Source organism: Phocoena phocoena, chromosome 6 (assembly GCF_963924675.1).
Source record: "Phocoena phocoena chromosome 6, mPhoPho1.1, whole genome shotgun sequence".
Lineage (NCBI taxonomy): Eukaryota > Metazoa > Chordata > Mammalia > Artiodactyla > Phocoenidae > Phocoena > Phocoena phocoena.
In genome coordinates, this window is record NC_089224.1 from 71,722,723 (window position 1) to 71,745,946 (window position 23,224).

General features: G+C 39.3%; 1 protein-coding gene across 1 annotated transcript in view; it reads left to right on the forward strand.

Annotated features, from left to right (window-relative positions):
- The window catches only part of PCSK5 (proprotein convertase subtilisin/kexin type 5), a 320,817-nt gene that overhangs the window by 281,493 nt on the left and 16,100 nt on the right, over window positions 1-23,224 (forward strand). The window contains exons 13-16 of the mRNA XM_065879408.1: window positions 4,609-4,745; window positions 13,073-13,216; window positions 17,246-17,348; window positions 18,878-19,071. Coding sequence (XP_065735480.1) covers window positions 4,609-4,745; window positions 13,073-13,216; window positions 17,246-17,348; window positions 18,878-19,071 — 578 coding nt within the window. The remainder of the gene's footprint in view (window positions 1-4,608; window positions 4,746-13,072; window positions 13,217-17,245; window positions 17,349-18,877; window positions 19,072-23,224) is intronic.

Consider the following 23,224-nt stretch of genomic DNA (forward strand, 5'->3'; position numbering starts at 1 on the left):
CATCCACAGACCGGACTTTTAAATAGCACCGACTTAAAAGATCACCCAGCTTTTTCAAACACATGCTTCTTATTTTCATGTCATCAAAAAACTTGTGAGCAGTATGCTACTTGTGAAAGTCATTTACAAAGGAGTTTATAATGTAAAACAGGTATTTAGATAAAAGCCATCTACTATTAAAGAATGTATCTTCAAGACGATTAAGCACTTACATCACGTACCCACAAGAAGGAATGCATTTCGGGGCTGGTAATTTAGTAATAATGTGCACGTTGAAAGTTTTTTAGAAAACTCACCTTTTTAGGTATTCCAAACCTCTAGAACCAGTACCTTGCTCTCAACCTTTCTTAAAGAAGCAATTTAGATTAGGAGAGAGAAAAACTTAATAGTGTGTTTTAAGTACCGTTTCAGAAGCAAATTATTTAAAACTTACAAAAGCCGAACATCTAAAGAAAATCAGAAGCTCAGTTACAACTAAGCCAAATGAGTGCTTTAAGCATTCTATCAGCTTTATGTTAAATTGTGATGAAGCACTAAAAATATTAAAAATCAAAAAAGAGAACCAAAAGAAAACTTCCAAAATATTGGTTTAATGTCTAATTCTGAAGTGAACACAAATACTGTCTGGGTAGTCGTGGATGATTCTGAAATTAAGATCCATTTACAATTTGAGAAATAATTACATGATAACACATAGCTGTCAGTACTTACAAAATGTCTTGTTATTTAGTTGCCATAACATCAGAGAAGCATGTTGTAGCCTTGACACATTAGCTAGACTCTTTAAGTGAAAGGGGGAAGGAAAGCTTACAGTAATTATGTGAGTTATTTCCTGAGTTAATTGCTCAAAGGGACGTACTACATTTAACGGCAGTCCTTCCTATCAATCTTCATCCAAAGTAATTGATTTGAAAACCGCTCACAGGGGTAGGGCTGTGGGCGCCGTTTTAATAACTGGATACATGATTTGTGCCACTGCATGCATATATCATTTCATTGAGCACACGATTATGAAGTCAAGTTGACAGAACAGGGTTTCACTGCAATAGGAGATGTGGACACGGGCATGGAGTTAATGTACTCCAGCTTTCAGCACACTGGCCCTGCTTTATTGACATTTGATCCACACTAATAATGTTGGCATGTGTCTCTTTTCTTCACTGTTGGCACAGCACAGACGTTCAGACAGGGCACTGGACTTCTTAGTTGATAAACGAAGACCACACAATTAGAATCTCTTTAGCGCTGTCCAGTGATTTGACGCTTGGTTTGAGCAAGTATGTTCTTTGCAACACAAATCTCGTCTACTACCTACATTACCTTTTGTTATATGCATATGATGCAGGGTTTTTAAATAGTACAATACGAAAAATAACGAATAGTTTCAAGTACTGAATCAGAGTAAAAATAAAAGGGTGGGGATTAGAAAAGTCAATGCCCAGCTAGTTGAAACAACAGTAACAATCAGTGTCTATTTCTCTCCCCGTCAACTCTTTTAGCAAAATGCAGTGATCGTGTTTGGCTGCATTTTAATTCCTCTCCTCAACTTTTATGTCCACATGAAACTAATGAGCATTCCAGCTCTGCATAAAGTGAAGAGACCGGGCTGGGAACCACTCAGCCAGATAGACAAAGCCTGTTTACATTCGGGCTTTGAAACACTTATTTGAATGGTGATTATGGATAGTTCTTCTGGGTACCTAGTTTATATTTAATTTTCGTTCCAAATGTGATTTTAAAATGATTGATAGCAATGGAATGATTTTCAAAGGTGGAGAGGAAAGGGTGTAAGGGAAGAAACATAGGGTCTGCTAATCCAGCACTCAAATAAATAACTGACCCATGAGTAATTAAAAGTTGGCTGAGGTTGTGGAAACAAGACTGCCCCTCATGTGATGGCAGCCTCAAGTCTCCTTTGTAGTTTTTGGACATGAGGCCGTGAGCCAAATGTTCTGTCTAAACTGTTTGGGAATTGCTTTTAAGTTCGACACTCTTGGAAAGGTATTACGTGACAAGCTGTTGCTTCAGTGCCCTCAAATGGTACAATAGCCTCAACGAATGAGAACTGAAATTAGAACTGTTGGGCTAAGAGGTGGTTCTAGACCAATTTTCTGCCTCCATCCATTTCTGTGTCACAATATTCGCTTCAGTAACATCTCTCTGGCAGGAAGTGCCATTTCAAAAGGTTCCTCCTTCCCTACCTCTGTGTCTCGTTTTCGCCCAACACACACTTTCTGGGTTTTACATGAAGGACCCAGTAGGTAAGTCAATTGTGTTTATAATGACCCAACAATTTCTTCCTGGCCAAGTCCAGTTTCAAGCCGCAAACTTGTGAAACAAGCCCTATTGTGGTAGTGCGTGGATTGTAAGATCTCCTGGATGTATGTACCATCCATAATCTATCGAAGATCATTTTCAGTGGGAAGACATTCATGTAAGGAGCCACTGTTTCCATCCCCGTTATCGTGAGGGAACGCTGCCAGATCTGATATGGTCCTCGTTGAAATGCCGCACCCTTTGGTTCAGAAGTAACCTGTTACAGGTAGTATACAGATATTCTAAAAAAAGAAAAAGGCCTTCCTGTCCATATAAGGTTTGAAAATCACTGCCTCCCATTAACCCCATATGGAGATTAACAAAACATCTTTGAGTATTTCAAAGATCTGCCGTGTTCTCCAGTAAAGAGATCTGTTCAACTTTGACTCAGCCTTTTCTCAACTTTCTGACCATGGGACACTCTGAGAATGTTGCTAAATACTTTTTATTTTTCTTCTTTCAAGACCTCAGCAGTATGCAACAGGTGATTTTCCTGTTTATTGCTTTTCTCCAGGGAAAGCTGCCGAGTGTCAGCCATTTACCTAACACAATCCCTAGTTGCGTCCCCTAACCCTCCAGCTTTAGAATCCAGCTGGCATTTTAGAGGGAGCCTCAAACACATGGATAGAACACTTTAAAAAATCAGAATTGTAATGTGTTAAGTTATAATGAGATTAGACTGGTGATTTTTGTTTTTAGAAGGGTGCGTTTTCTCCCAATGGGAAGATGCACATGGAAGTTCAAATGATAACCACCAGTTTCCTTGGTGAACAGGAAAGTAAAGCAAGGAGAGGTGACTGTATGTCTTGAATAGCTGTCAACATCCACTTGTCATGACCTTTGTATTTGTCTGCACTGAAAGACAGATATGTCCCAGTAACTGGACACGGTTGCTGCTAAGACAATGCTAGAGATGCTTTTCCCTCTCTGTTTGCCCCAACAAAAATAATAGATGTATATAATTTTTTTTAAAGTACTTAAAATTTTTTTTTTCTCTTGCCCCATCTTTCATTTTCTACTTTCTGGGTCCCATCTCTATAGACATCTTTTGGATATTTCTTCAGATAGTCAAATCTACATCACATGCCTATGTAAATAATATGCCTGTTTCTTCATATGCTAGCCTTATACATATCTATTATACATATCTATTGACATATCTTGATTCTTGTTGAGGATTCTCTTTATTTTCCTTTATATTTTGTATCCCTCAGGATTACTTCACAGAAAACAGAAGTAATTCCAGTGATTTCAAGCAGGAAGAGATTTCATATAGGGAATTAGGGACTTAGAAAATTATTAGAAAGGCTGGAAGGGCAGAATTTAGGCTGCAGTTCCAGGCATGACTCCCTGAACTGGATAAGATGAATGGGCATGGTTTTTCATTGAGGAGTAATTTACATACAATTCACTTTTTAATGTGAATAATAAGTTTTGACAAATATATATAGTTGCATAACCATCCATTATTTTCAAGGTATAAAACAGTTCCTTCGTTCCCAAAACTTCCACCATGCCCCTGCCTCCTACCTCCTAGCCCCTGACAGCCACTAATCTGTTTCTGTTTAAGTAGTATTTTCTAGAATGTCATATAAATTGAATCAGATAGTGCATGATCTGTTGTGTCTGACTTTTTCCACTTAGCTTAATGCCTTCAAGATTCATTCATGTTGTTGCAGTTCAACAGTTTTTATTACTAGGTAGTGTTTCATTCTGTGAATATACCATAATTTGTTTACCCATTCACCAGTCGAGGGACATCTGAATTGCTAACAGTTTTTGATGATTATGAATAAAGCTGCTGTGAGCCTTCATGTGGAGTTCTTTGTGTGGACGTATGTCTTCACTTCTCTGGGGTAAATATCTGGCGGGGCTGGGGGGCGGGGTATTGTTTAGTCATATGGTAAGAATTGTCAAACTGTTGTTCAGAGCAGCTGCACCATTTTCGCGTTTCCGTCAGCAGTGTAAGAGAGCTTCAGTTGTTCCACATCTTCAACTCTTGGTACTACCAGGCTTGTGAGTAGAGTCTTAGCCTAGGTTCCCGGATACCCACATCATTATCCCTCCCAGATTTGTGACTGTACAGCCAGCCCCATGCCTGTTTCCCTCTGGTAGAACAATGATATGCATATATTTGGATCTACTAATCGGTGATGCCCAGGATGAAGACAACCTCCAGTGTTGAGCTGTACATGCTGATAGATACAGAGAGATCACTGATCATGGTCTTGACTTGACACTCACTAGATTCTAAATAACATACAAAAAAAATGTTTTATGGTTCTCTCTCAGGCTTTTTGATCATTCCATGGAAGGATTTAAAAATTGGGAGTTCATGACCATTCATTGCTGGGGAGAACGAGCTGCTGGTGACTGGATCCTGGAAGTTTATGACACTCCCTCTCAGTTGAGGAACTTCAAGACTCCAGGTAGGAACTCCCTTTCTATAATTTGACTTATTGTACAGAAAAATGATGGAGTATATTCTGGCCAAGGAATGTGTTTCACGTTCATATATCAATTTTATCCTTTATCATATGATCCTGTGCTTTGAGTTGTCTTCCTGTACTCCAATTCTCAAGACCACCGTTAGAAAAGTAGTAATTTAAGGATACGAATTCAAGAATACGTATTTAGATATAAGTACAAGATGAAACATGACAGCTGTTCATTGATATTTCAGAATATACGGTCCATATCTCTAACCAGCTTCCCTTACTTTCTTTGTCAATAAACAAGCCGGCCTTGTCCACCTACAATGGGTAAATTGCATGGTCATAAGAGGAGACAAGTTCCCTTGACTATCTTTTTTCTGAGTTTACTTTAAATTTAATTTTCAGTGCAGACAAGACATTGAGCTTGGCCTATGCCAGCTAAACTGGTTACCACTAAAGAGAATGCATGATAGGATTCTGCCCTTTGTGAGCCCAGGAGCTAACTAAGTAAAGAGAAAACTTTCCTGATACGTAAAACATGGAAATGAATGGTGTTAATAGAGTTCTTTTCAGGTGGTCTGACTCTGTTGCCGCACATGGCCTACTTCCCTCTTCTTGCTAACGTATGAAGCTTGTTTGTGACATAAAATAAGGAAAAGTACAAATGCAGCATGGGATGGGAGATTGAACAGTATTTTTGCAGCAGCCTGTGTTGCCTGTGATGGAGCCCTAAGTAGTACTTGGCTCAGTAACAAGTGATCTGTTTGATAACTACCCCAGCCTCCCACCCAGCTGTGGACCCATCTTCCATCGTCTAATAAGTTTATGCTTTTCAATGCTCTGTCCAGTCCATCTGCAGAAGAACCAGGCTTGAGGGCAGTTTTAGAACTGACATCTAATTCTAAGTCCTCTCCTCATCACAGAATAATTTAACCCAACATTCTGTAATTAATTGTAAGGGTAGGGTTCATTCGGATACTGTGGGTTGCATCGGGCAAAAGAAGCAAACAGCAGAACGCAGGCGTGAACCGTACATTTGCCGCTCTTTTGCCCACCCGTCAGGGAAAGTTACTCATTCTGAGAGATCCATTTTCTGCACACAGTTTAGCCATCTCTTTTCCCTTATTCCGTGATGTGGTTCATCTGTGTTGCCACAGTGGTCCCATATTCAGGGAAATCAAAACCAGCGTGGTGGCAAGGTCCCAATGAATCAGGATAAACGTTTTGTGAAAGAGTATCTGAGTCCAGCTCACTTCCAGCATGCCCCATGGATGTAATGGTTGTCAAGGTTTTATTCAGAAATCAGATATTTGTCGATAAGGCAGAGTTGATAGAAAACATTCAAATAAACTAGACCCTGGTTTCTAGACAACCTTCACTTGTTCCCAATCTAGTTAGTTCCCAGGACCTTCCTCTCTCCTTCCCTCTTCTTTTCAGGCCAGGCTTACTGCTCATGCTATGGAGATGTGCTGTGTCATGGCGCTCAGGGGCAATGGCAGGCATGGTGACTGGACTGGGCTGCCCTGACCAAAGGGCAGCTCCCAGGAGATCCATCAGCACGTGTCACTACAGGGCTGTTATATCTCAAGAGATCCCAGAGAAATAAACACCGTCCAAACGTGGCAGTTGTGTACCAACAGGGGTGCAGGCTAGGGTACAGACATAAGGGGTGTATTATCTATTGATAATTTAAGACAGTTATAAAAGTGACTCTTTATTATCACCATTCTAAAGAATGTCAGTGATAAAATGCTCCTCCCCACAAGCATAGACTGCCCCTAGGGGCATACTAATGGTAGACCTGGGGTTGGTGTGCAAGCATGAGAGGCTAACATAAATCTCTCTGCCCTCAAGGAGTTCAGAGTCTATCCAGAGTTTACTGTGATTATCTGTGTTAAAAGCTCTCTGCAGTATTCCAGATCATGTAGAGTTGTCCATTTCATATCACTGGCTTCTCCTTATACTGTTTAAATGTTTGCGTTTAACCCCAGTCACCTCCAGTCATCTTAGAGATGTTCTTTTGTGTCAGAAGAGAGATACCCTAATGCTATACAGCCTGGGGTCAGGAGGCTTTAATAGAAACACATGGTCTCCGGGTATCCTTTCTTCAACCAACCTTTCAGTTCGGAATTAGACACAACTTTGAAAAGGGACTTTTACTTTTCTCTGTGTGTTTGTGTGTTTCTATCATTGTTCCTATGGTGTACAGTCCTCTAATTAAATGAGGGGTTTCTTTAGTAAGCTACTCGAAATTCAGTTGGAGACATAGAATCTTCTAGCCCAATTAAATGGTAGAATCATTCCCAAGTAGGGAGGTTCTTGGCTCTAAACTGAGTTTATATTTGTATCTTATTTCTTCCCATTTGCTTATTATTAAAACACATACTAAGGATTTTTGGAGGCATTTTTGTTGTTGTTTTGGTTTCACTGCATATTAAATCTATCTTGGGTTTTCTGTCTTGGGCAGATTGCATCTAAGTGTTAGCGAGTAGAATGGATTTTTTCTCATGCTGCATTTTCACTGCTATTTTTCACAAGATGTTGCAGTATCTATTGCGAAGGCTGCTACAGAATTTAGCAAATGGAAACGCGATAGGGGAGGGAAAAAGTGACGGCCCAAACATGGCAGCGTTTGATGTGAACTGTGGCAGAGATCCTAAGGAAATAAAATTACATAATAAGTGAAAAATAAAGAGAGAGACCGCCCAGCGGGCTTATGATGTACTTCAGAAACGGCACCAAGGGAAATAATCAGTTATGAGTCAACACTCTTTAAACATTTACAAGGGTAAACTTTTAGATAAAATCATCTTAAGTTAAATGGACCGGGTTTTAGAGTAACTGACATAAGTGTCCTTGTATTATGTGTTCCATTTGTGCACTTGAGAGATGCCGTATGGAAAATAGGTTCTCTTTTGCGTTGCTACCTAACGGCGGTCAGATCGGTCATTAATCTCAGGTAGTCATTCATTTCTTGACACTACTTGAAGTTTTGACACTGAACAGCACCCTAATTATGAATAGGATAGCCATTAACAAGTGAGTCCAAAGAAAACCTGGCAGAGGTCAAACCAAATATAAACCAGTGTGCTGGCCCAGTGCAGATGTCAGAAAACAATGAATGTGGCCCAGAATATGTTCATGTTTAAACTTCAAGTTCCTAAACTCCTAGAAACGGCAAGGAAGGCAGAATTATATAATAGTTTAAGAATGCAAGATTTGGATACATAATTTTTTTTAATTGAAGGATAATTGAAATATTAGTTTCAGGTGTACAACTGTATGTTTTGATGTTTGTATATATTGTGAAACGATCACCACAGTGAGCCTAGTTAACATCCATCACTTCACATAGTTACAAAATTTCTTCTCTTGTGATGAGGATTTTTAAGATACACTGTTTTAACAACTTTGAAATATACAGTACACTACTATTAACTATACTCACCGTGCTGTACATTACATCCTCAGGACTTATGTGTTTTTTAACTGGAACCTTGTATCTTTTGACCCCCTTCACCTATTTCACCCACCCCTACCTACCCCCTGCCTTTGGCAACCACCAGTCTGTTCTGTGTATCTATGATTTCTGTCTTTTACTTTTTGTATTTTATTTTTTTAAGACTTCACATGTAAGTGAGATCATACAGTATTTGTCTTTTTCTGTCTGACTTCAACTTAGGAAGGTCCATCCATGTTTTCACACAAGGCAAGATTCCCTTTTTGTGGCCCAGTAATATTGTGTGTGTACACATGTATATACACATATATTTTCTTTACCCATTCATCTGTCAGTCGACATTTGGGTTGCTTCCTTGTTTTGGCTATTGTAAATAATGCTGCAGTGAACATGTGGGTACATGTAACTTTAAGAGTTAGTGTTTTGCTTTTGTTTTTCAGATAGATACCCAGAAGTGGAATTGCTGGATCATATGGTAGTTCTATTTTTAATTTTTTGAGGAACCTCCGTACTGTTTTCCATAGTGGCTGCACCAATTTACATTCCCACCAACAGTGCACAAGGGTTCCCTTTTCTCCACATCCTCACCAATATTTGTTTTTTTGATAATAGTCATTCTAACAGGTGTAAGGTAATAGCTCATTGTGGTTTTGATTTGCATTTCTCTGATGATTGGTGATGCTGAGTGCCTTTTCATGTTGGCCATCTGTGTGTATTCATTTGAAAAATGTTTATTTAGATCCACTGCCCATGTTTTAATCAGATTATTTTTCTGCTATTGAGTTGTATGAGATCTTTACATATTTTGGATATTAACCCCTTACCAGATATATGATTTGCAAATAGTTTCCATAGGTTACCTTTTCATTCAGTTGATGGTTTCCTTTGCTGTGCAGAAGCTCTATAGTTTGATGTAGTCCCACTTATTTATTTTTGCATTTGTTCCCTTTGCTTTTGTTGTCAAATACAAAAAATCATTCCCAAGAGCAGTGTCAAGGAGTTTACCACCTAGGTTTTCTTCTAGAGGTTTTACGGTTTCGGGTCTTATGTTCAAATCTTTAAGCCATTGTGAGTTAGTTTTTTGTGTATGGTGGATAGTGGTCCAGTCTTTCTAACACCATTTATTGAAGACTGCCTTTTCCCCATTGTATATTCTTGGCTCCTTTGTCATAAATCAATTGACCCTATATGTGTGGGTTTATTTCTGGGTTTGCTATTCTGTTTCATTCATTTATGTGTCTGTTTTTATGTCAATACCATACTGTTTCGATTATTAGAGCTTTGTAGTATAGTTTGAAATCATAGCACATGATACCTCCAGATTTGTTCTTCTTCCTCAAGATTGCTTTGGCTATTTGGGGTGTTTCGTGGGTCCATAAAAATTTTAGGTTTGTTTGTTCTATTTCTGTGAAAAATGCCTTTGGAATTTTCCTAGGGATTACATTGAATCTGTAGATTGCTTTGGGTAGTATGGACATCTTTACAATATTCTTCTAATTTATGAGCATGGGATATCTTTCCATTTATTTGTGTCTTCAATTCATTTCATCAATTTCTTATAGTTTTCAGTGTACAGATCTCTCACTTTCTTGGTTAAATTTATTCCTAGGTATTTTATTCTTTTGATGCAGTTGTAAATAGGATTGCTTTCTTAATTTCTCTGATAGTTCATCATTAGTGTAAAGAAATGCAACAGATTTTTGTATACTGATTTTGTATCTTGAAACTTTTCTGAATTTGTTGCTTAGTTCTAAGTTTTTTGGTGGAGTCTATATATAATAGTAACAGTTTTACCTCTTCCTTTCCAACTTGGTTGCCTTTTCTTTTTCCTGCCTACATCCTTGTTCCTGATTTATTATGTTGATATATGTTCCCTCTATAACCACTTTGTTGAGAGTCTTTATCATAAATGGACGTTGGATTTTGTCAATGCTTTTTTGCATCTATTGAGATCATTATATGAGTTTTAGCCTTCATTTTGTTACTGTGTCAAATCATATTGATTTACATATGTTGAAACATCCTTTCATCCCTGGAATAAATCCCATTTGATCATGATGTATGATCCTTTTAATGTATTGTTGTATTGTTTTTTAACATTTTGTCGAGGATTTTTGCATCTATGTTTATCAGGGATTTTCTTTTCTTGTGGAAACCTTGTCTGGTTTTGATATCAGGGTAATACTGGCCTCATAAAATGAGTTTGGAAGTATTCCTTCCTATTCTAATTTTTGGAAGAGCTTGAGAAGGATTGGTATTAATTCTTCTTTAACTGTTTGGTAGAATTCACCAGTGAAGGTGTCTAATCCTGGACATTCCTTTGTTGGGAATTGATTATTGATCCTTACAGTAATTGGTCTGTTCAAATCTTCAATTTCTTCATGATTCAGTCTTGGTAGAGTGTATGCTTCTAGGAATTTATCCATTTCTTATAGGTCCTCCAATTTGTTGGGTATAATTGCTGATAGTAGCCTTTTATGATCCTTTGTAATTCTATGGTATCAGTTAAAATGTCTCCTCTTTCATTTCTGATTTTGAGTCTTCTCTCTCTTCTTCTTGGTGAGGCTACCTAAAGGTTTGTCAATTTTGTTCAGAGTCCTAGGGGACCCATGAGCCTAAGCCACACGGACCACCAGAGCCAGCAACCTAGAGGTGTCCCCTAGGTGCCAGCTGAGAGTACAGGCTCCTTTCTTGTTCATACCAGCAAGCTGGAGCAGGCCAAGGGAGAACCAGATGGCTCCAGTGAGCCTCCATGTTTGGACAGTATTCAGTAGGCCCTTTTCTATATGTTAAATTAGATGCCTGACCCTCGGCCAGTGCTTTAAGATAAGCAGATAGGCCTTTTTCATGGAAAGTCTGGGTGCTTTTCAGTCGACTGCCTCTGCACAGCATCCTGGAGTGAGAGTCCACGCAGGTGAGCTCTTTAAGAACTGCTCTGTTCACTACGGTCTTATGGGTCTTGCGGACCCAAGGCCCTTTGGGTTTCAAAGCTACATGGTTTGGGGGCTCATCTCTCAGGTGCAGGTCTTAAAAGTTTTGGTACCCAATGTGGTGCTCAAACCTTTCACTCCTCAGGGAGAAGCTGGGGGTTTTTGAGTCCCCTCTCGATTGTGGGTTGTAGCACTGGGGGTGGGGTTTACGGCAAGATGCATCTAAGCCTCTCCTACCCATTCTGATCTGGGGTTTTCTTGTTTGCCTGATGCATAGGAGCCACTCAGTTAGTTTGGGGGTTTTTTTCCAGAGGAAATTGTTCCATATGTGGCTACAGATTCAGCAAGTTTATGGAAAGCAGTGAATTCAGGCTCTTCCTATATTACCATCTTAAATCAGAACCCCCAAATAGATTTTGATATCAGTCTGTCCTCTTACTGCCCTTGGGAAAGTTACCAACCTCTGTGCCTCAGTTTCCTCATCTATATATTGGGCATACAAGTACCTATTTCCCAGTTGTTGAGACCACTGAATGGAATAAAACTTACTTAGCGTATAGTAAGCACTTATAGAAAATAAGCATCAATTTGATGGTGATTATAGTTGCTGATAGATGAATTAGCAGACACCTGAAATTTATCCCTCTCTGGGCTGTGACAGAGCCCAACCCTAACCTTGCCTGGATTCTCTGTATTAGGCCAAGGTGAGGAGGAGATCTAAGGTGGGGGGAGGGGTATCCTACCTTCCTGCCAGCATATTTCCACGTTTTTAATGGTTTTGTCTTAATAACTTTTATTTAAGATTCATATAAAAAAAGAACCAGGGCTTCCCTGGTGGCGCAGTGGTTGAGAGCCCGCCTGCCGATGCAGGGGACACGGGTTCGTGCCCTGGTCCGGGAAGATCCCACATGCCGTGGAGTGGCTGGGCCCGTGAGCCATGGCCACTGAGCCTGCACGTCCGGAGCCTGTGCTCTGCAACGGGAGAGGTCACAACAGTGAGAGGCCCGCGTACCACCAAAAAAAAAAAAAAAAAAAAAAAGAACCAAATTAAGCTTAATGGCCAGCAGACAGTTGTTTTCCGTTTGTTTACTTTTTGCATTAAAGACTTTAGTTTTATAAAGCTAAGAAATAAATTTATAAATAAGGACTAAACTAAAGCAAATGTTCCTTGAAAGCCTACATCCAAAGGAGGTAAAACACTTCCCTCACATCTCCAAGCACCCTTGACCAGAAAATGCTCTATGACAGCACTGCCTAGTAGAACATTCTGCCAGTGGTAGAAATGTTTCCTGTATCTGTGCTGTTCATCGTAGCGGCCACTAGCCACATATGGCTACTGAGTACTTGAAATGTGGTCTAACTGAGGAACTGAAGTTTTAAATTTTAGTTAATTTAAACGGAAACATCCAAATGGATCTCGTGCCTATCATTGGCCAGCACGTGTCTACAGGATAATGTAGTGATGTATTCTTAACATTTCAGGTGGAACAAAGTAGTTGTTTTCATCTTTTTTTGATAAACAAGTCTGCCAACAGTTTTTTTTAATTTATGTAAGACCTTTATACCTAGAAAAAGGCGGCCTTCTGTAAAATCCTGGGATTCTCTTAAATATCCATAATTTGAAACTCAGCCCTTGATCCAGAAATCTGAGATGTGTTTCTCACACACACACACACACAAAATGCTGATTCAATTAAGGTGTATCCTACGTTTGGTGCTCAGTAAATACGTGGTATGTGAATTATTTAACTAGTTAACTCTGCAAGCGTTGGAAAATGCGTTTCTAGCCCTGTATCTGATGCAGTGAATCATATGAATCTGTTTCCCACAATTCTCCTCCTCTTGCTTTTTCCTCAGTGAGAAGGAATTAAAGAAATTATAAAGCTGAAGAGGGAACGTTTGGTCATGATATGCTTTCATTATTTCCCAAGGTAAATTGAAAGAATGGTCTTTGGTCCTCTATGGCACCTCCGTGCAGCCATACTCACCCACCAATGAGTTTCCTAAAGTGGAACGTGTCCGGTATAGCCGCGTTGAAGACCCCACTGATGACTATGGGACAGAGGATTATGCAGGTGAGCTGGCTTCCAATGGGGAGGCAGGCTAAGGAAAGAAAGCTCATGCATCATTCCCCCAAAGAGATAAACCTCTACTCATATTCTGAGATATTTTATTCCATCTTCCTTTCTATCCCTTAAATATTGGTATGTGTACATTCAAGTATTCAAATAGTCATGTTTTTTTCTTCAAAGCTAAAAATCACACTGTATATAGAACATTCATATTCTTTTTTTTCCATTAAAGGTATCATTAAGAGCATATTTCCCTGTTGTCAAGTATCCTTAGAACACATAGGCAGCATAATAGTCCATCCTGTTGTAATATATTTAATCCATAACCTGGGATGTGTAGTTTGCTTAGAGTTTTATACTATTTTAAATAAGGTTTCAATGAATACCATTATCAGTTTTTGACTATATCTTTGACTGTGTCTTTAAAATAGAGTTCTAAGAATTACTGCATCAAAGGGAATCATCAGTTTTAGGGCTTGGATATGATTTGTCATGTTGCTTTCCAGACAAGATATACCAGTCTGCACTGTGACCACTGTGTGAGTGTTTACTACACTCATTCCTGCCAGCATTGAGTGGAAAGAAAAAAGTAAAAAAGAAAGAAAAGAACATGTTTAAATTTTTATAGCTTTCATTGCTAGCAAATCTAAACATTTTTTCCTTTGTGTTCTCTGAATGAAATATGTCTTTTACTCACTTTTCTATTCAAAGTGGCAGCAATTTTCTTATTTATAAAAACTCTTTGTATGTTATTGACTCTCTCATTGTCTCATATTCGCTGAAAACATTTTCTCTGTTACCACTTGCTTCCGAAACGTACCTTTTTGTTTTGTGTTGTTCTGAGAGAAAAAGAAAATTGGAGAGCAGAGTTTATCGTTTCAGATAACATTTGTAATTTCTTTTTTACAGAATGTTTCTTCTTTAAAATCTGCTAAATAGTCACATGGATTATTTTTTTGTAATCTTTGATTTTTAATATATATTGTGAAGTGAAGTTCTGTCTTTATTTTCCAAACAGACTAACATCAATAACTGAGTTGCCATCCTTTCTTTTATTAGTTTAGGATGTTTCCTTTATAACAGTATGGTAAGTTCTTATACCAGGTCTCTTCTGGTACCATCTTTTCCGATTTACCAATCTAATAACTCTTGATCCAGTAGCACCCACACTGTATTTTAATATCTGTTGAACGTCTACTTCTTGTTCTCATAGCAATTCTTAAATCCCCCTTTAAAAATCTCATTGAAATTTAGTTTGAATTTACATGCAATCTCATGGGAAGAACTCTTTTTACAATATACAGTCTTTCCATCCAAAACATAGACCGTATCCCATATTACTGAAATCTTTTAATTTTATGTAGTGTTATTCTTGTTAGTGTTATTTCTAAGTATTTTAGGTCTTGTTGCTACTGTAGTGGAAAATATTCCATATTTTCTAACTATTATATGCTGGTATCAGGGATATCTGTGGGCTATTGTGTGTTTATCTTACATCTGGCCATTACTTTATTAATTTGTATGTTTTAGAGTTGATTTTCTGGAGCAGTGAGGTACTGTAGCCATATCATCTGCAAAGCCATATCATCTGCAAATTATTTTTTCTCTTTCCCAGTGTATTTCTGATTCCTGTCTTGTTGCATTGGCTACCACTTCCAGCAGCATTCAGTCCTTCTGGGATATCATATATAACACTTAATGAACAAAGCTTCTCCTAATGGAGAACTGTTCATAAATAGCAGTTTAACATACCTTTAGACAGGAACTTCTTTTTTTCTTACAGCTCAGCTCTCTAAGATTCTTTTTCATTAATCACTGTAACAGAGTATTTTAAATAAATATGCATTTGGTTCCTTTTATTCTAAATAGGTGTATCCCTGTGTCAATAATAAACTTAGAGAATTCAGACCAATTGAGCTAACCAGAACTAGATTGTGTTCAGTTTTTGTCTTATTTCGCTTTGAGCTTATAACATTACTACTGATGTTATAACCAGCAAACCATTTTGTCTTCTCTGATAGGAGAAAGTATATCTAAAAACATAAATGGAGTATAATAGTGATATATTACTATGTGCCTTACGGTATGTTTCCAATTCAAATTTTGGTAATGTTAAAATTCTGAACAGTTATATATCTTTGTGGTTTTTCTCACTACATCTCCAAAATGTCCACATTGGTGCTTGTGAGAGAACAAAGACAAAGACAGTTATTTCATTATTACCCAGCAACCTAAAATGCTAAATTGCATCTGGGACAGTTTAAGATTATGAAAGAAACAGCACAGCATGTGAACTTGCCATACACAGCTCTTTGGCACATATCAAGAATAAGTGGTTTGGGTTGTTTTAATTGTAGAAATCATCCAGTGAAAATTTAGGGCCACCCATGATTCCTTTTCTCTGGAGCTGTGATTTTCACCTTCATTAAGAAGTCAGCCTCTCTAGAGGCACAGATGGCATTATCATAACCAGATCTCTGTACTGTTTCATTGAATTCCAGGGACTGTGGGACCCACACCCGGGTGCACTTCAGCCCTTACACGCAGAGACACTCTCTCCTCATGTACCATAGCAGTCAGCTAAAATGTTCCAAGCTGCACTAGCTGTGGAATTTAAAGATCAGTTTTAAGGCTTTTGGGAAAATAGAGAGACTCCTGATTAATCAAACAGTGCTGTCAAATGACTCCTGATTAATCAGAAATATACTTCAAGTCTGCAGCATTTTGAAATAACTCATTTCCATTCAGATCCAAAGGTCATGATTTACTACCCGTAAGTAGGAGACCTGGACTAAGAATAAGAAGCAGGACCTCTGTTGATCCCAACTCTCCTAGCCATATGATACTGGACAAGCCACTGTAACTCTTGGAAAATCGTTTTTATCTGTCAAATGACGGTGTTTGTTTGACTACTAGATTTTTCTCTAAGTCATTCCTCCCCACTTCTACCATTTTACATTTCGATTCAGTAACTGTAGAACATAGTCCTACAATGACTAAAGGAGACCAAGTTTCAACAAAAGTAAGTCCTTTTTATTAAAATGAGTATGGCTCAAGACATTTCTGGTACCCTTGACTTACTTTTTGTGCATTTCACGCACCATGTTTATCGCTAGTTAAAATCATATGAGTTTTCAATGGGAAAGAGCTTCAAGATTATATGAGATCAAATCTCTCAAAATATGGAAAACAAGAAAAAAGGGAGTTAGTCAAGCAAGCAAAATATCTATAACTAGCCCATGTCATTAGAAAACTTTTCATCAATCACGTAATAGCTCCATCTTTTGGCATTTTTTTTTTTTTCTGCCTGTGCAAAGAATACACAGCAAGAGAGATTAGGAACCTTCATCCCAGGTTTGGAATTCTTTAAGCTTGCTTGCATCTTTAAAATGTGTGTGTAGTTTTGTTGAGCTGCCCATTGGCCTATGGATAGGATGCAATTTTAAATCTATTCTGTGTGCCTGAAGTACCTGCTTTGTAATCCAAAATGAGATGCGGATAAAATTGTGCCAGATGCCATAATGATGTTTCTTGCTGGCTCCAGTATCTCAGAGGTACTCAGTGGCTTTAATGACCTTGGATGAGAGAGACAATCTGGTCAGGGCACTGAATAATAACCCTTTTTTTCCTTTCTGTCAACAGCTTAAATTCTCATTTTTCTGTCCGACATTTTTATCATTATGCATATTTAATTGCAATCAGTTTTTTTCTAGTTGCCGCAATGGCATTGTTCTTTTGAATTCTGAATTAACTGTCTTCTCCCACAAGGCAACCATACGTGTGCTTTGAAGACCAGGCCCTGACTAGGATTTACATGCTTGATACGTAGGTAATTCAGGTTTTCCCCAAAAAAGTCAAGAGTTCACTCTGGGCTTACAGCCACATTGAACATTACTCCACCTCACTGCATTAGAAACTCTTAAAGAAAACTCTCACTGCCTAAGGGAGAAACATACCTATTTATAATTCAAGGTGAAGCTTACCTGCTTTAAAATCATTTTTTCCAAGTGTTGTTCTGATTTCTTTTGGAAGGTCCCTGTGACCCTGAGTGCAGTGAGGTAGGCTGTGATGGGCCAGGACCGGACCACTGCAATGACTGTTTGCACTACTACTACAAGCTGAAAAACAACACCAGGTAAGAGAGAAGCCACATCAGACCCCCTGAAGCACGCCCCCTGGTGTTCCTGGGAGCTCCCACAGGGTCACCACAGGCAGTGTGTTCCGTGTTCTCCCACCAGGACCAAAGCCCAGAAGAGATGCTGCTGCCCCGCCCCCCCGCCCCACCCCGTCCCATCATTCAGAACGGTGAAACTGATACTGAATTACAAAACATCAAATGGACCTGTAGGCTAGGAAACTGCAAACATCTTTTCTCACGTTTCAAAGGATGATGGGGAGGGACTAGCTATGCACATGCCTGGTCTTCCCCTCTAGACCTTTCTATCCCGTTGATGTTTGATGCCACAGCTGCATTTGCCCTTCATGAAAATGCCAGTACACAAGCCAAATGGATGCTTTCCCGAATTCCCCAAAGTGTAAGCCCTCCATGTGGCAAAGCTGCTGGACCCTGCACGTTCTCACTACTCCACTCTGGGCACTGAGGCGGGCCTGCTTGGACCCTGTGCTTCTGAGCCCCTGGCTTCTGACTCAAGCAGATATGTACCCACAGGGAGGGCCATGGAACGGTGACTGCCCATCAGAGGCCGTGCTCTTCCAGGCGTGTCTCTCACATCCCTACCACCTCCCCCTCCTCTTTCAGGAGGAAACTCACAGGGAGCCAACTTGCGGTGCATCCATACTCCAGTCACCCAGGCGTGGTCCTGTTCCTCTCACATCCGTGCTGGAATTTCAATTCCTTAAAGCGAATATAAAATTGAATTTTTTTAATGTCTAAAAAAATAGGGAAAGCCCCTTGGCTACCTCAGCCCCTCTCATTAGCTCCTAGACTTAGCAAATGCCTGATGTTTAATTGGTACTCAGGAAGTACTTGTTAAATGAATACATAAAGCCCAGACCTTCAGTTATGGGCAAGCAAGGTAGTCATTTTTTATCATAACATAAATTTAAAAATTTTTTTTTTTTTTTTTTTGGCCACACCGCACAGCTTTCAGGATCTCAGTTCCCCAACCAGGGACTGAACCCAGGCCACAGCAGAGAAAGCCCGGAATCCTAGCCACTAGGGAACTCCCTAAATATATTTATATTAATTTAGACAGTAGCATACAACCACCATCACCCTCACCACCCATACACACAGGATTCATATGACAAACACAACAATAGAAGTAACCCCTTATTAGGGCCTTTTTGCATAAAATCATGGTTTGCACATGTTTTCCCTTCAACCCAACAGCACAACCTTCTTGTTGAGACTCAGTTTCTAACCGTCATCCCCTTTAAAGAGCTAGACCCGAACTGGAAGATGGTTTGGACCAAGACATGCCTTACTTGGTGGACTTGGTATTATGTAACTACAGTGCTACGTCAGCACCCTACATAGGAGAAGGCTTTAACCAACAGAATTTGGCCCTTTGGATGTGGTGTTATACCATCATGGTTAAAAAGGATTTTGAGAGTGAGGACAGCTATGTGCTCAGCACCTCACTCACTCAGGACTGAATCTCTGGTGACACTGCCCTTCTTTCTTGTCGTTCCACAATGCAGGATCTGTGTCTCCAGCTGCCCCTCTGGCCACTACCACGCTGACAAGAAGCGATGCAGAAAGTGTGCCCCCAACTGCGAGTCCTGCTTTGGGAGCCACGGGGACCAGTGCCTGTCCTGTAAATATGGATACTTCCTGAATGAGGAAACGAACAGTTGTGTCACTCACTGCCCTGATGGATCGTATCAGGACACCAGTGAGTTGATTCCAAAATTTGGTTTTTAGAGAGGCAGTGTAAGGTTTTCACTTGATTGATCTTGGGAGGGATAGTCCTCCTCCATGAAGTCTGGGCCTTAACATCAAACAGGATCTAGCCAGTTTTTAAGAGAACACTTTACAATTGTTTTGTGAAAATGAATTTGTAGAAAAATTTGCAAAAAAATAATTTATGTAAAAATGCCTATAACTAACTGAATCTGGGGATGAGCCCGAGGACCCCGTGAAGCAGTGACTTGCTAGGAGGACCCCACAAGACTCAGTATATCATTGTACTCATGAACTCACAATTATGACTTATTACAGTAAAAGGATACAGAGTAAAATCAGCAAAGGGAAAAGGCACATGGGACAAAGTCTAGGGGAAACCAGGTGCAAGTTTTCATCCAATGGAGTGACACAGGATACATTTCATTCCCCCACCAACAATTTGTGACAACATGTATGAAATGTCACCTACCAGGGAACCTCCCTAGAGTCTCAGGACCCGGGGTTGTTATTAGGGTCTGATTATGAAGGCACCCTGTACCTGGCACATACCAAAATTCCAGACTCCTGGAAGGAAAGCTGGTATTCAATGCAAACCATATTGTTTGTACAAACTGTTTAGGCTCCATGAGCCACTCTTATCAGGGTGGCGGGAAACTTCATAAAACCAACTTCCCAGGTGTCAGCCATGGGCCAACCTTATAAGGATAGCAGCCAGGCCTCCTCTTTTCTGCGCACTATGCAAAGGAAGCAGGCCCCTCTATGATATCAACAAGGTTAAAAATGAGACTTTCATGTAAATAGAGAATGGAAATATGTCAGTGACTTACCTAACCCATTAATGAAGAAAACTACAAGGTGATAAGTGGGTTCAAAGACTATCAGACATCTTAGTCCACCAGGAAAGGCAAAATGAGTTAGAGACAGAACTGAATTAATATCCTGCATGGCAATACAATTAGAATTTGGGGGGGTTATTTTTTCAGATGGACAGAAATCATGTGGAACTTTATCAAACAAAAATCTGTAAATTAACATGTGGCTTCACAGAATGTGGGCCCTAATCAAATGTCATTAGTGAACAGACAAAGGTACATTGCCTAGAGAATTCCATAATCCTTGGGTACACCTCTTTTTGACAGTGTTCTGGTATGGCCCTGACAAGGGCTGCAGGTATCTTTTGCTGTATTTCTGAGCTCTGGATAATTTGTCTGAACAAGAGATTTTTTTTTTTTTTTTTTTTAAACAGGAAAGAATTTTGAAGTGGATACTTCTGCTACTTAACAAGTCAAATTCACTCTTGATTCAAAGGCAGGCTTTTCTCTATGAGGGAGATGGGGCTCTTGGCTTACCCTTTAGAGCAATGGGGACGGGTTCCCCAGTAGTTTTTATTTTCCCCAAAATTTGGAACATAAGCTGCAATGTGACAAAGAAAGGGAAAAATGAGAATGGGGAGGGGACATAAGGGATCAGAAATAAGTAGTATTCCTTAAAGAAAAAATTCAAAATTCAATCAGGAAGGCTGAACCCTGGAGAAGATGCCAGGAGAGGTCACAAGCCACCACCACCACCACCCTCCCAGACCCCAGGAGTGGTCATGAGCTGCCTAAGCCACCATGGTGTACTCTGGGGGCACACCTGAGCTGCCACCGCCACCAAGAACCCCAGGAATGGCACCAGCCATCACATCTGCATACCCCATATTAAGGGGCTAATGATCAGCACATGCTGAGGAAAGAGGCAACAGGCATCTCTACTAAAAACAGCCCTCGCACCAAATATATTAAACCCACACAAGCTACACAGGGATGCCCCCACATATAAATAGCCCTCCAAGACCACAGTAGACAATTGTTTCTCCTAAACTCACAGAGTAAGAGAAATATAAGTAAAATAAAGTAGGGGAGGAACCATTCCCAGTTAAAAGACCAAGAGAATTCCCCTGAAAGAACAAACGATGAAACAGACCTCTTCAGTCTAACAGACACCAATTTCAAAAAGGAGATAATGAAAATACTGAAGGAATTAAGAAAGGCTATCAGCAGGAATGCAGAGTACTGTAAAAACGAATTAGACACTATAAATAGGAACCAAGAAAAATTAGAAAACTCATTTGCAGAGACAAAACTGAGCTAAAGGCATGAATAGCAGAATGAATAATGCAGAAGAATGAGGAAGTGACCTGGAAGATAGAATAATGGAAACCACCCAATCGGGACAGCAGACAGAAAGCCAAATGAAGAAAAATAAATGAAAGCAATATAAGAGACCTATGGGATAATATGCAGCATGCCAATCTATGCATAATAGGGATTCCAGAAGGGGAAGAAAGAGAAAAGGGGATCAAAAATGTAATTGAAGAAATTATGGCTGAAAACTTCCCAAACCTAAGAAAAGAAACAGATATCCAGGTACAGGAAGCACAGAGGGTCCGAAACAAGATCAGCCCAAACAGACCTACACCAAGACATATTATGATAAAAATGGCAAAAGTTAAATAGAAGATTGTAAAGGCAGCAAGAGAAAGACAAAGAGTTAATTACAAGGGAACCCCCATAAGGCTATCAGCTGATTTCTCTAAAGAAACATTGCAGGCCAGAAGGGAGTGGCAAGATATATTCAAAGTCCTGAAAGGGAAAAATCTGCAACCTAGCACACTCTACCCAGCAAGATTATCATTTAGAAAAGAATGAGAGAGAATTTCTCAGACAAGCAAAAACTAAAGAATACAGCAGTACTAAACTGATCCCCAAAGAAATATTGAAAGGTCTTCTCTAAATAGAAAAGAACTAAAACTCTATAGGAAAGAGAAAATCACAACTGGAAAGTAAATCACTTAAATAAGCCAGACACAGAGTTTTTAAAAATCAAAAAATTTCTGTGAAAGTGATGATAACCATAATGAACAGGAAAAGGATGAAGATGTAAAAGAAGACATCAAAATCATAAAATGAGGGCTTCCCTGGTGGTGCAGTGGTTGGGAGTAGGCCTGCCAATGCAGGGGACACGGGTTTGTGCCCCGGTCCAGGAGGATCCCACGTGCCACAGAGCGGCTGGGCCCATGAGCCGTGGCCGCTGGGCCTGCGCGTCCAGAGCCTGTGCTCCACAACGGGAGAGGCCGCAGCAGTGAGAGGCCCGCGTACCACAAAAAAAAAATCATAAAATGAGGGGAAGGAGAGTAAAAAATGTAGATTTTTTTCCTCCTATAATGTGTTTGAGCCTATATGACTCCCAGTCTAAGGCAAGTAGGTATAGGAAGGGGTTAACATACTTGAAAAACAGGCTAAGCACAAATCAAAAACGTACAGTAGATTCACAAACGCCAAAAAGAAGAGAACATAAGTATAATACAAAAGAAAATTATCAAACCACAAAAGGAAAAACAAAAAAAGGGACAAAAAAGAAATATAAAGTCAATGGGAAAACAAGGTTTAAAAAGGATACATTTAAAATGGATACATACAAGGTTTAAAATGGTTACATACACGGTTTAAAATACATTTAAAATGGATACATACAAGGTTTAAAATGAATACATATCTATCAATAATTACCTTAAATGTCAATGGACTAAATGCTCCAATCAAAAGACAGAGTGGCAGATTGGATAAAAAACAAGAGCCTACAATATGCCACCTACAAGAGATCCACTTTAGGGCAAAGGACACACATAAATTGAAAGTGAAGAGATAGAAAAAGATATTTAATGCAAAGGGAAATGACAAGAAAACAGGGGTCACAATACTCATGTCAGTCAAAATAGATGTTAAAACAAAGGCCATAAAGAAAGATAAAGAAGGACACTATATAATGATAAAAGGACCAATACAAGTAGAGGATGGAACACTTGTCAACATATATGCATCTAATGTAGGAGTACACAAATACATAAAACAAATACTAACACACATAAAAGGAGAAACTAACAGGAATACAATAATAGTAGGAGACTTTAACACCCCACTCACATCAATGGACAGATCTTCTAGACAGAGAATCAATAAGGCACCTGAGATCCTAAATGATACAATAAACTAAATAGATAGGATCTATTTAGAATAGATCCTAAATGATACAATAGACTTAATTGATATTTTCAGGACATTACATTCAAAAAAAACAGAATACACATTATTTTCAAGTAC